The sequence below is a fragment of the Papaver somniferum genome, chromosome 11 (assembly GCF_003573695.1).
Source record: "Papaver somniferum cultivar HN1 chromosome 11, ASM357369v1, whole genome shotgun sequence".
Lineage (NCBI taxonomy): Eukaryota > Viridiplantae > Streptophyta > Magnoliopsida > Ranunculales > Papaveraceae > Papaver > Papaver somniferum.
Window position 1 is genome coordinate 530400 of NC_039368.1, and position 13115 is coordinate 543514.

General features: G+C 38.0%; 1 protein-coding gene across 1 annotated transcript; it reads right to left on the minus strand.

Moving 5' to 3' along the window:
• Positions 1-7518: 7518 nt before the first annotated feature.
• On the minus strand, positions 7519-9562 carry LOC113322725 (glutathione S-transferase DHAR2-like). Its single transcript, XM_026570866.1, has 6 exons — positions 9379-9562; positions 9179-9269; positions 8928-9071; positions 8660-8777; positions 8426-8566; positions 7519-7813 (listed from the first exon to the last, which is right to left on the minus strand). Exons 1-6 carry the CDS (start codon positions 9434-9436, stop codon positions 7724-7726), a joined length of 642 nt encoding a protein of 213 aa, XP_026426651.1. The 5' UTR covers positions 9437-9562; the 3' UTR covers positions 7519-7723.
• Between the last annotated feature and the right edge of the window lie 3553 nt (positions 9563-13115).

Here is a 13115-nt window from a genome sequence, read left to right on the forward strand (position 1 = left end):
GGTTTGGTTACTGTCCTTCGACTAATAGCTACAAGGTTGTAACAATATATTATTATCTTGGTGACATTAAGGGACATGTTCAAGTGTATACTGTTGGTGGTGAGTGGAGATACATTGGATTCATTGTTCGTCCTTATTCACTCGATTATTCTTCAGGCATCTACGCAAATGGAGCACTTTACTGGTTGCACGATAAGGTACAAAACTGTGAGATCGTGCCTTTGATTTGGAAGCTGAAACGTTTGATTACATCCCATTGCCAAGTTCTGTAGATTCTGAGTACAAAGATTATTCTCTTTCTGTACTACATTTGCTTGGCGCGAATAATACTTTGTATTTAGTTCATAAAACTTATCAAGCTTCTCGCACTGACATATGGGTGTACAAAACAAATAATACGAGTATTGGAACTAATAACACCATCACCATGAAAGAGTTTAATCAGGAAGAGAAATACCACGACAGGGGTTCACGGTGTTGGATTAAGAAATTTAGTATCCGTTGGGAAGTTCCTTTTTTTACGCCATTTGCAATCACAAGGAGCAATGAAGTTTTATTGTGGAAGTGTGTTGGACCGAGACTCTATTGCTATGATCCTAAAACTTCAACCTTAAAGAGACTTTGGGATGGTACGGCGAAGGGTACAAAATGGGATTACGTTGAGGCAATTCCTCACAGGCAGAGCATTGTTTCTTTGAAGGATTTGGGAGAAAAAAATGTTACGTCTTTGAAAGATTTGGAGAAACTAATGTTACAAGCTAGTTCAAAAGATTCTGGCAAAGATGATGTTACAGGTTACAAATCTACATCAACACCTTCAACCGAAACAAGAGATGCTAAAAGATCGAAGAATTGTTAATCATCCAAAACAAGTAAGATCGTGATTGCTTTTATGTTTCGTTGCACGTCCTCGACAATTCATTATATGTTCCAATACTCTAAATATTTTTTTTTATCATATATGATATTCTAAATCTTTATCTGTGGATTCTTTTTATAGGTTTGTTTGCTTTAGTTATTCAGTTAAGGTGATGTGGTAAAACAAAAAGGTCCCATCCATGGTTCTCGAAAACTACCCGATTCTCAAATTAATCTCAGGCTCCTATACCTCGTTTGGCAATGAATTGGTAATGCTCCAAAGGTAAAATCTTAAAATCTCTTTAGCAGCCTAGAGGTGGTAAACCTAAGGCGGTAACACCAAATCAACAACTGAAAATTGTCTCCCTTCTTGCCCACTTCATAATGCTTCTGTTTTGTAAATTCTCAGTTAATAGTCTTGCTTCTTCTATTTCTGTATGGGTACGCCACCTTCTAAATTCTAAGTCCCAACTAGTATATCCTTCTGTACTACTGGTACAGTAGAAACCTGTTTACCCCCCTCCATATCCCTGAACCGTACGGTAGTCTTGTTATCTTTGTTTCCCATTTCATTTTATGCAAATACCATATTTTTGTTCGATGATCTTCCTCCATAAATCATCATGTTCCGTTGTGAATCTCCATAACCATCTGCAAAGAAGTGCATAATTTTTTGAACTCAGGTTTCTTATCCCCAATCCCCCCATCTTGTTGTGGTTATAGATATTTTCCTAAACTACGAGAGCAAATTTCTTTTGATCTGTGGTAGTTCCCTATAAGTAATATCTCAAGATCCCATTTAGTCTCATATAGATAGAAACTACATTGAAATGAGCACATTCATGATCGTTACCAGTCTTCCTCCATAGATAGAGAATTTCCTTTCCACCTCAAGAGGAGTTTCTTTGTTCTCTACACCAACCAGTGTGTCCCAAATAATTTTACTCTTGTACTTTGCTCCTCCAGGCATACCTAGATAAGTAAATGGTAGCTCTTCAAAGTTAGATCCCAAGAAATTCTCCATCACTTCGTTGGATATTTTATGTCCGGTACTGATTGCACCTGCAGCCCTCTTGGTAGGATTAATATTTAAGCCTGAGCTGATTGGGAAACAAATGATTGCTGCTCATATATCAGTTTCAGCCTGAGCTTATCTGTAGATAGCATTATGGTCACTGCATTGTCATACCATTCGTTTCGCTACTATTCAAGACAGCAACACAAAATTAAAATTTCATTGAACACGGGGGTTTAAAATTAAATACTTCACTCCATCTTTTTTTTTTTGACTTGAAAGGTTAAAATTTTATTAAAAAGAAAAAAGAGATACAACAAAGGTATACACCAAACAGTGCAGCAACAAGAGAGGTTACAAAAAACCAAGCTCAAAGCTAAAGAAAGAAAAACCAAGTAAGCAAAGCCTACACGATCGGCAGCCATAAAGAACATTCACAAACACAATAGAAGAACATCCTAGTACTTCTTCTTGACAGGAGTTCTTTTTCCACACCCCAATTTCTCATTGCTAGTAACTCCATTCCAAGCAAGCTTGGAAATTCAGGAGGTTCACTAACAAGCCATACCAACAAACCATAAAGGAATATTCAGGAGTAACATGAGATGTGTTTATGTATTATTCTTCGAGTACTCTTTCTTTTCTTTGATGGAGGTTCAGGCTAATGTCCCCCTCTATTTATGTTTTCTTTTTTCCTTTTATGAATAAATTCTCCTCGGGAGTTTGCCGGAAGAAAACAAAAAGACATGCTATTTCGGAAATGTATGGAGAGTATGGTCACATAGCTTAAGAACCTTCGCACTAAGAAAACAAAGTTGATTGGGGTACACAAACATTATAAGCAAGAAGCATTTTCTAACAGCTGATAAAAGAACACAATTAGAACGGCACATATTAATATCCTTTTTTAATGAGAAGGGCAGATATGGCTATCTCTGGAATGAGGTTAGCTTCTTTTACAAAACAATGTAATCATTCAAAGCTCAAATCGACCGGATGGGTATTACCTTCAAAGCAACAGTCATTCGCAGTGAAAATCTGACTTTCTCATTCATATCCAAGGTTTCTGGAGTCACACCTTTCTCAAGAACCCAATCGAAAGATTGAACAAGTGAGCCAAGCATCATGGGAATCATTTGCTGAGCTAGAGGGAGGCCTGGGAAAATACGTCGTCCTGCTCCAAAAGGAATAAATTCAAAATTTTGCGCACGGTAATCGATGTTAGAGTTTAAAAATCTCTCTGGCTTGAAGGATAATGGATCATCCCAAGTACTCATCTTCATATCCTTCAACCTAAAAATCTCTTTAGTACTTGGGTCGGCAACAAGGAAGAAAGAAGTTTGAAATCTTACTAAAAAAAAACAGCAAGAAAGATGGCGTCAAAAGGTGGATTTTACAAAGAGAAAGCTGAAACAACAACTCTCGGGTCTGATCAAACACAACCACCTGCTCTTGAATCTCATCATCTTAAAGGTGATCATAATCAAACTGAGGAGATAGTGAGGCAATTTGACATGAACATGAAGTATGGACCGTGCATCGGAATGACCAGATTAGCTCGTTCGGAACGAGCTAAGAATTTGGGTATCAACCCACCGGAGGAAATTGAAACTTTGCTCAGAAAAGGTAAATTTGAGTTGGAGTGTTTATGGAGTAGCCGTGTCTAAAATTCATCTGCGGCTAGGTAAGAATGATTTTGGGGGTAATTCTGTTCAAATTCAGTTGATGTATGTACTAGAATAAGTGACCCTAGTTGACCGTCCTGACCGTTAATAAAATAAATTTAGTTTTAATAAATTGTTATTTAAATAAATAATCTCTTCATCTTGTTCTTCATTTACGGTTCACAAATTCTTATTTTCATTAGACGCTGGTCTTTACGCATGATCTTTCTATTGTATTTACTGGAAGCAAACACTTTGAAACTTTCTACTGATCATCCTCCAACACACATCACTTAGCAATACCATCGCCACGATTCGATTAGACCCATCAACTACTGTTGATGCAGAAGAGATTTCTTTCCGGACTTTCTTCAAACAATTGTTGGGCGTAGGCTGGTGTTGGGAAAGACTAGCCTGCTCTATTCTTCTGACCTTTTTATATCTCCATCCCTGCAGAGAATTAAAAAATCGACAACTACCTAACGGTAATAATTGCACATAAACTCTATATCACCCATCAATCACCATCATTAATCAATTATATAGCAAAATTAAAACCAATCTAGGGAAATGGAAGTACTTTAAGATCCCTTGGATGTAAGTCAATTATATTGTCTCTAGTTTGCGCTGCTGATACATGGTTGATTTGAAGTGGTTTAAACAAAAAGGATCTTTTTTGGGACAGAACATTTAGTGAATTAAGCAGAAACATGTAATCATGGACTGAATTAACTGAAAAGAGAGCGACAAAGATTTTCATTACAATGTGTTAATTTCAATACTAATGAGTTAGTATTGGTGTTGTGGTAAGTTGAAGAAGATGAAAAAAATGGTGGTCGCTGGTTGATAAAAGATGAAGATGAAGAAAATGGCAAAGTTGTTAAATCAATTAAAATTCAGCTTTGTGACCAGTCAGTTGGTCTCTCACGTATTTAACCAGCTTATGTAACTGTCAAGACGGTCAACTATGATCCGGGACTCAAACTCTAATTAAAATTTTCTCAAGACCCAAACTCAAAGCTGGTCACAAAGTCTAAGTATCCCTATGTTTAATAACTGTTCGCCGTTTCATATAACAAAACTAGTGACAAAACCCCTAGGTGAACAAACTAGTGATAAGAAAAAACCGGTCATATTATTTCTACCAAATAAAAACCGTTTCAAATAAAACTGGGACAAAAACCCCAAGCCAAATAATAATGTGTAAATTTAGTTTTTGTTACTTTAAAAAAAGACAAACATGCCTTTGACCTTTTCTTCTTCTTCTCTGATTTCTTTTTTCTTCTTTCTTCCGTCTCCTTCTCCCACCACCATCATCACCAGCAGCAACAATGGATCTCCACGAAGACCAACAATAATTTTATTCTCCCCCGACACACCACTTCACGTCCGTATCTCACCACTACCACCACCCTCCTCCGCCTCCTTCAATTCCTTCACCACCAACACCATTTCCACCACCGTAAACATCACCAACCCAACTCCTCTTCACGTCACATCAACCATAATCAAAACCCTAACCATAGTTTCATTTTTAAAATCAGAAGGAAACACAGGTGGATCTGGTGATGTTTTGATGATTCTGTAAGATCGGATGAAGAAATTGGTGAAATTAGGGTTGCAACTGTAATTACAATTGAAGAACAAGAAGAACATATATGGGTTGGTGACGAATTGATTCTGCTGCTGATGAGTACAATTGAAGCAGGAGAAAATTGAAGATGAAATTGAGTCCGATCTTGAGAGAGGATGGAAGGAACTATTGAGTTCTGAACCCAGAAATTCAAGGGATCGAGAAGATGTTTCTGTTGTTGTGGATATCAGAGAAGAAATCAGAAAATGAAAAGGAGAAAATGGGTTTGTTAAAGATGGGTATTCGATTCGAAGAGTTTGTGAAGATTTAGAAGATAGGTTTAACTTGGATTTGATTTCCAATTGAACAAGGGAAGTTTTGGTTCGATTCAGAGAAGACGGGGTCGTATTAGGGTTTCCTTGAACTGATATTTGAAACTGGAAATGCTGCAATTGAGAAGAATTGTAGATGGGTTTGATTTGTTTATGTTGTTGCTTTTGAGAACAATACATGGAGATAGCAGTGGCGACAGTAAGCTGAAGATAATGTTGCTAATGATGGCGGAGACTGAAGCTAGAAACTGAGATGAAGTGATGGTTATGAGCTACAGGGAATAGAAGGTTTGCAAATTGTGTAACTGATGCTGAACTGAAGTAGCAGAATGAATGAAGTCACAGATGAACTGGAGTTACTGATGGAACTGCAAGAAGGAGGAGTTGTGCTTTGAAAGGCCTGAACCTAGATATATGTTAGGATGGGTAAAAATTACAGGATCTAATAGGTTTTGAACTGCAAAGAGAACTGCAGCTGAAATGAACCAGTGATGTTACAGAGATGATGGCTGGGCATATAACAAGAATTGGCAGATGATGGTGGTGTTGAATCTGTGACTGAGGTGGGGCAGTTGTGAAGTTCCAGGTACAGCTCAAGGAGGAGATGTTATGCTTGCATTTAACTGGATATGTTCGATGCTCAAGTGCAGGCAGTTGGAGTTGCTGCTACAGGTGGTTGAATTGAAACTGAAGTTGTTGCTGATGGAGTTTGAAATGGAGGTAGTGCTACATTAGACGAGCAGTCGAACTGAATTAAAGAAGTGTGGTTGCATAATGGATGTAATGGAAGTTAGTATGTGCAGAATTTGGAGGCCGGGATAGTCTGTCATGTTGCTGTTGTTTAGAAGGGATTGCGAGATAGAAAGAAGTGCAGGCCTGAAGTTCAATTGCAGTTTCTGGTGGAGAGTTTAATGGAAGCATCGCAGGTGGTTTTGTTTGTGGCAGGAGATGTAAAGTTGCAAGAATTGAACTACAGGACCTGGCTGCAGTTGCAATGGAACTGGAGTTGGTGACTGTTGCAGAAGCTACAACTATGGAGTAATGGTTTCAGTCAGTTGAGTTAACTGAAGCTGTAATGAGTGGAACTTGTGTGTTTGCAGTGAAGCCAAGGATGAGATTGAAGTGAATCTGTAGTTGCAGGTGCAATGAAGTGCTGCAATACAATGAGGAATTGCCTGTAAACCTAGATGGAAAGATATACCATCGTATGAAGCGCAGAAACCAATTATGGTTTCATCTTATTTATGATGAAACCGATTTTGGTTTCATCGTATTTCAACAATGTAATTCTATCCATGAAGATGTATAATACCTCTTAAAAAAATTCTTGCAGGTGATTTCTCACGAAACCAAGATGAAACCAAAATCGGTTTCATCGTATTTATGATGAAACCAAAATCGGTTTCATCGTATTTTTGGGAGGTGGTGGTGGTGGGCGGTCGTGGTGCTGGTTTTGGTCGGCGGTGGTCGACAGTGGTGGTGCTGGATGGTAGGGTGGCTGGTATTGGTGGTGCAATTACGTAGTATCGGTGGTGGTGGTGGTCGGAGGTGGTGGTGGTGGTGGTCGACAATGGTGGTGTTGGATGGTAGGGTGGCTGGCAGTGGTGGTGCAATTGCGCAGTATCTGTGGCGGCGGCGGCGGTGCGGTGGTGGTCGGTGGCGGAGCGGTGGTGGTCGGTGGCGGTGGTTGTCGGTGGTGGCGGCGACGGGCGACAGCGGCGGAGTTGTGGTGGTCGGTGGTGGCGGCGGCGATGGTGGTCATTGGCGGAGGTGGTGGTCGGAGGTGGCGGCGGTGCTTATTGGTGGTTGTTTATTTCTTGTTGGGGTGACAATATAATAAGAATTAAAGTGTGGTTGATTTTTGTTTTTGTTTGGGTGATTTAAACTAGAAGGATAATATAAACAGTTTATATTAAATGGAGTTTTTGTGAACAATTTATTTTGTTGGAGTTTTTGTATATGGATAGCGACCTTTGGGGTTATAACTCGCGGACCGTTCATATAATGGAAACAACCCCACTTCTGAAATCTCAGGCTCTTAAAACTCCTTGCCAGTAAAATAACAATGAAATACTCGAAAGGAGTGTAACAGAGAAATATGATAACTTTATTTTCTAGTTATTCATAGTTTGAGATAACACCCTGATACATTTTCAGGGCATAAATAGTTCACTACGACATGATGATGAACAGTTAACTCATTCTCATTGTTCTAGAAGTGGAAGACAACTTAGTGGATTATATTAGATTCATATTACTCTTACGGGCTTGACAATCTTTTTCATGGATTAACCTTGGGTGCCCATCCTGCAATGAGGTACTTCTTGTCAGCAGGCTGGGTCTTCACAAATGACTCCCGAGAGAAAAGCAACTGCAAGCAAAACAAAATTCAGATAACCCTCATCAGTAATCGTTTTTGTTTCTCCTTTCAAAAGTTCTGAACCACCAAGATATTGTTTTAGAAAAAAAAACATACAAAGATACAGTTTAACCCTTTCAAAACAAGATTCAGGTTAACCCTCATCAATGACAAAATACAAACACTGAAACCTTTGTTTATTCATCCCATCACAGCAGTTCCTAAATAATTGTTCTCTTTCAGTTGAAAATAGCAATGCTATTGTAAAGATGAAACCCGTACATTTCTTTTAACAAAGTGGAGCAGTAGCTCCAAAAGACTAGAGAAAAAACGCTACTGAGTAATCAAATCTAGGTAATCGGAGTTGACGGACTTCCATCAGGCTGCCTTGAACTATCAGAATGCAACAAACAGATAGACTGAATTGGTCAAAATTGGGAACAGCTACACTGCCAGAGCTATAAAAAAAAAATCCTTCGGTTTACATTTGTACATTACATATTTACAAGATATCATAAATTCATTTGACGGTTATGCGATAGGATTAAACAAGCAACAAGCCAACATACACAAATGAATTATCAATATGCAGTATGTATAATCAAGAAGACGAATTTCACACACCTTCATATAGTTTTTGACATGAGTCAAATTCTCTGGAACACTCCAGCTCTTGAAATGTCCAAGAGCAACCTCAAGGTGGTATAGCTTAGGTGCCAAACCCAAATCAACAGCAGAAATTTTCTCTCCATTAACATAAGGACCCTGTAAACAAAGACAAAACAAAACTTGATATTCCATAACACATATACAAGTACAACACGGCAAGCACAGAGAGAGGGAGAGAGCAACACATACATGAGCTTTAAGGTGGTCATCCAATGCAGACAATTCAGCGACCAAGGCCTGCTCTGAACCATCACTAGCATCCTTACTCTTCAAGAAGGTAACAAAAGATCCAAATAGCTTCGACCCACTGCAATCCAATTACAAAGTTCATCAATTTACTCAATTTCCAAGGGACCCAAGTTTCACAGATTCATACAAATTTAATTCCTCTAACAAATTTAATTGTGAACACAAAATAGACATACGAATTCAAACGACTGATAGAGAGAGAGATTACACTGAGGAGTATTCCGAAGGAGTGACGAGTGATGGTTCAGGGTATTTGGTCTCAAGGGTTTGAGTGATAACATCAGAATCAGGTACCCATTTACCATCAAATTTGACAACAGGTACTTTACCTTCTGGGTTAACTTCCAAAAACCTAAATCAACAATGAACACCCTTGTTCAGTTTTCACTGATTCTTTATAATTTTACAGAATTACAATAAAATGGAAAGAACAATATAAAGATGAGAAGGAATAATTACCATTGGGGTTTGTTGGCAGTGTCAATCAAATGCATCTGGTATGGAACTTTCTTCTCTTCCAAAGTAAGAAGAACCCTTTGACAGAAAGGACCTGAATTTTAAGAAATCAAAATAAAAACCCATGAAATTACTCTGAAAAAAATCTCACGAAAATTAAAAAAAAAAAAAATCTGAGGGTTTTTAATTCAGGATGAACTTACAGTCACCAAGTAGATCGGGAGCACCAGCAGCTGCTTTCACACAAATTTCCAACGCCATGGTTGTGGGAGTAAGATTCTACGAGAAGATAAGTATTTTTATGGACTGACTGTAGATTGCGATGAGAGGAGTCTAGTCTAATGGGGTTTTGGCCGTTTTGTTTTTATAAACAGAGAGAGAGAGGCTTTGGGAACTGGGAAGAATTGGATGAGGGCATCCGTCCTGGTCTTATAAAATCAGCACGTGGATATCGTGCTTTATGGACCACGGTAAGATAAGAAAAAGAAAGAAATCTACTGCTACCTGGCGGATTAATCGCGAACTTGGGTCCGAAACGTCTTGGTGAAATTGACAAGCATTTTTTTTTTATCAAATTGTTTTATTTGATTTGTTATTGGGCAGTGCTATTTGGCTCCCTATTTTTCACATCTCTATTCTCCTTCCTATAATCTAAACCCCGCATTAAGGGATTCGTGAACCCCATCTGAAACTGAATACGGATCTCGACATGGATGTGAGATTTAGATTACAGGGAGGTGAATGGATTTCCGATTTGGGAAAATGGACATAAAGCTTCAAAAAGGAAATCATTATTCGAATGTGATTGGCACTAAAATCTTAACCATGAAATTGGCATGTCCTTGTGGTCACATAACATCAACACAGGTTTCACATTACCCACCGGAACCAGAACTTTGAAGTATGGAAGAAATTACTTTTATTCTCGCGGAGCTCTAGGAATGTATTGGGTCCGGTTATGTGGACAAATACACACGCACGTACACCTGCAGATTATTAAATATATGTGTGGTCCACCACCATCCATTAGGGGTGATCAACCAAGGAGGATATTCAACTCTAGCACTCGAGCTAAGCTTAAAATATTTACCACCCCTTACGCTGGCTGTCAAGTAAGAAGTGGTGTGTTTTCTAGTGTGACCAGTGTAGTCAATATCGGCCTATCGGCCGATATATCGGGGATATTTCGGATATCGGCCCAGAACGATACGATAAGAAGGATATCGGGGATACGATATTCGCCCGATAATATCGGCCGTATCGGTCGATATGAAATTTTCCTGCATTTCCTGATATGAGACGGTATTGGTCGTTTTCTATAAAGTTTAAGGGTAATTTTCGCGAAGAAAGTCTTCCAGGTGGTAGTAGAGGTGCATGTAGCTCTCGAAGCAAGTCTACTAAAGTTACTCTTTTGTTTTTTTGATAAAATTGATGTTATCTATTATATCTTATCCGAAAATGTGTGGAGAAATGTTTAATATAAAATTATAGTCTCTAAATCTAGAACCGATATTTCAACGATAATATCCCCGATATAAAATCGTACCAGTGTATCGGTCCCGGCCGAGATGAACCGATATCCGATATTAACTACATTGAGTGTGACTAAGCTCAAAGAAAGAACGATTCAATGTTGACACAGAAAAAGAAAAAAACAAACAGGGATTATCCCATGAGGAGGTTAGACGAGTGGATCCTGCGGTTGTGAGTTACGGTAAAAATATCCAAATATTCAACGGAAATATAAAGCATTTTCATTATAGAAAGATGAGGTCAAAAAGTAAATGTTAGCCGCTACCCATATCAAAGTGTGATCAGTTTATGGTACACATGTTAATCCAAGACTAAGCTCGCAGCTGATTAATCCAAGAAATTAGCTAAATAAAGAGGCACTACGAATCTAATTCAAATACTTAAACATTCAATTAAGAAATCTGTTACAAAACTTATCCCAAAATTAACCCCGCTCAGAATATATATACATGAACTTCTCTCAAATGATACATATACAATAGTCAATTGGTTTACAGATACAATAAACAACATAATATACATAACAGAAGTTAACTAATTAACGGAGTCAACACTTGTGGCTTTCGCTGCGCAACTCTGATCTGTCTCTGAAAAACTGAAAGTGAGAATTAATCATTAACAAGATTAAGAAAAACAATAATGTTTTTCTCAGACATTAAATAGTGACCAAGTCACTGTGATACACAAACACGAATATGGACAAGCTCTTTCTTCAAACAATGTATACTATGGTTGTGCAATTCCGAACTCGCAAATCCACACCTAATCGTAAATATGGATGTCGACAATTCCGAACTCGCAAACTGTCGACCGATATAAGCATAAACGCTGAATTCATGTAGATATCAATGCGAAAGAGTGTATCCTCACAGAAGTAAACAAACATGTATATGGACAAATTCCTTCTTCAAACAATGTATATTATGGTTGTGCAATTCCGAACTCGCAAATAAACACCTAATCGTAAATATGGATGTCGACAATCCCGAACTCGCAAACTGTCGAACGATATAAGCATAAAAGCTGAATTCATGTAGATATAACTGTGAAGGAGCGTATCCTATATACCACAAGTGGAAATCCGTATTTCCCATAACAATTCATATGACAAACAAACATTACAAGTCCTTTCCAAACCATTAGACTTCCGCCTCTTTGCTCTTTACTAACATGTCATCGACATAGACCTCTACTGTTGTATGTATCCATATTTCAAACACCTTTTCTACCATTCGCTGATACGTCGCACCCGCATTCTTCAATCCAAACGGCATTTTCGTATAACAGTATAATCCTAGGGGTGAGAAAAAAGCAGTATGTTCTTGATCTTCTTCATCCAAAGGAATTTGATTATAGCCTTTATACCCATCTAGCAATGAGATTCTACAATTTCCTGAAGCCGATTCTACCATTTGTGGAATATCTGGTAAAGGATAACTCTCTTTCGGACATGCTTTATTTAAATCATTGAAGTCTATGCAAACTCTTATCCCCTTGTATTTCTTTGGCACCACTACCATGTTTGCTATCCATTTTGGATATTTTGCTGGTCTTATAATCCCTTCCTCTAACATCTTTTGTAACTTTGTTTCTATTTGAGGATGATACGTTGTTGCGATCTTTCGTATTCTTTGTTTAAATGGCTTTGAATTGTTTTTAATATCCAATTTATGGAATGCAATAGATGGATCTATTCCTGGCATTTCTTCCATACACTACGGGAAAAATATACATCTACAACTGGAGATTTACAACTCTTCGCTAAACATCGTAGAAAGTCATATGTTTTACAACTGGTTTCAAAGGAAGAGTTGTCGTATATCATCACTGCCAAACCTTAGAAACAAGGGGTTGCGCTAAGAAAACAAACGACAACTTCTTAAGCAAAAACGTTGTGACGACATTTAACTATAACAACTCTGTTCCATAAAGGTAGTGACTAAGCCTATCACAATTTTCACAAGAGTTGTTGAAGAACACCAAAATATGATGATGAAAAATAGTGTTAGAGGGGATATTCGAACATGAACCTACTGCATGGAAGTCTGGCACATCAACCATCCTTACAGTTCACAAGTTTTGTCTTTTTTTTAATAAAAACGTATAACAACACTTACAAGTGTTGTTGAAGTAAAAATATAGAATGTTGGAAAAAAATGAGATTAGAAGGGAGATTCGAACATGAATCTACTGCATGGAAGTCTATCTCATCAACCATCCTTATCGTTCACAAGTTTTGGTTGTTTTTTTTTCTTAATAAAAATGCATAACAACACTCATAAGTGTTGTTGAAGTAAAAATATAGAACGTTGGCAGAAATGAGGATGGGGGGATTTGATCCTCAGCCTCCTGCATGAAAGTCTACACCACTAACCATTCCTACACTATCACAAGTTCTGTCAAGTTT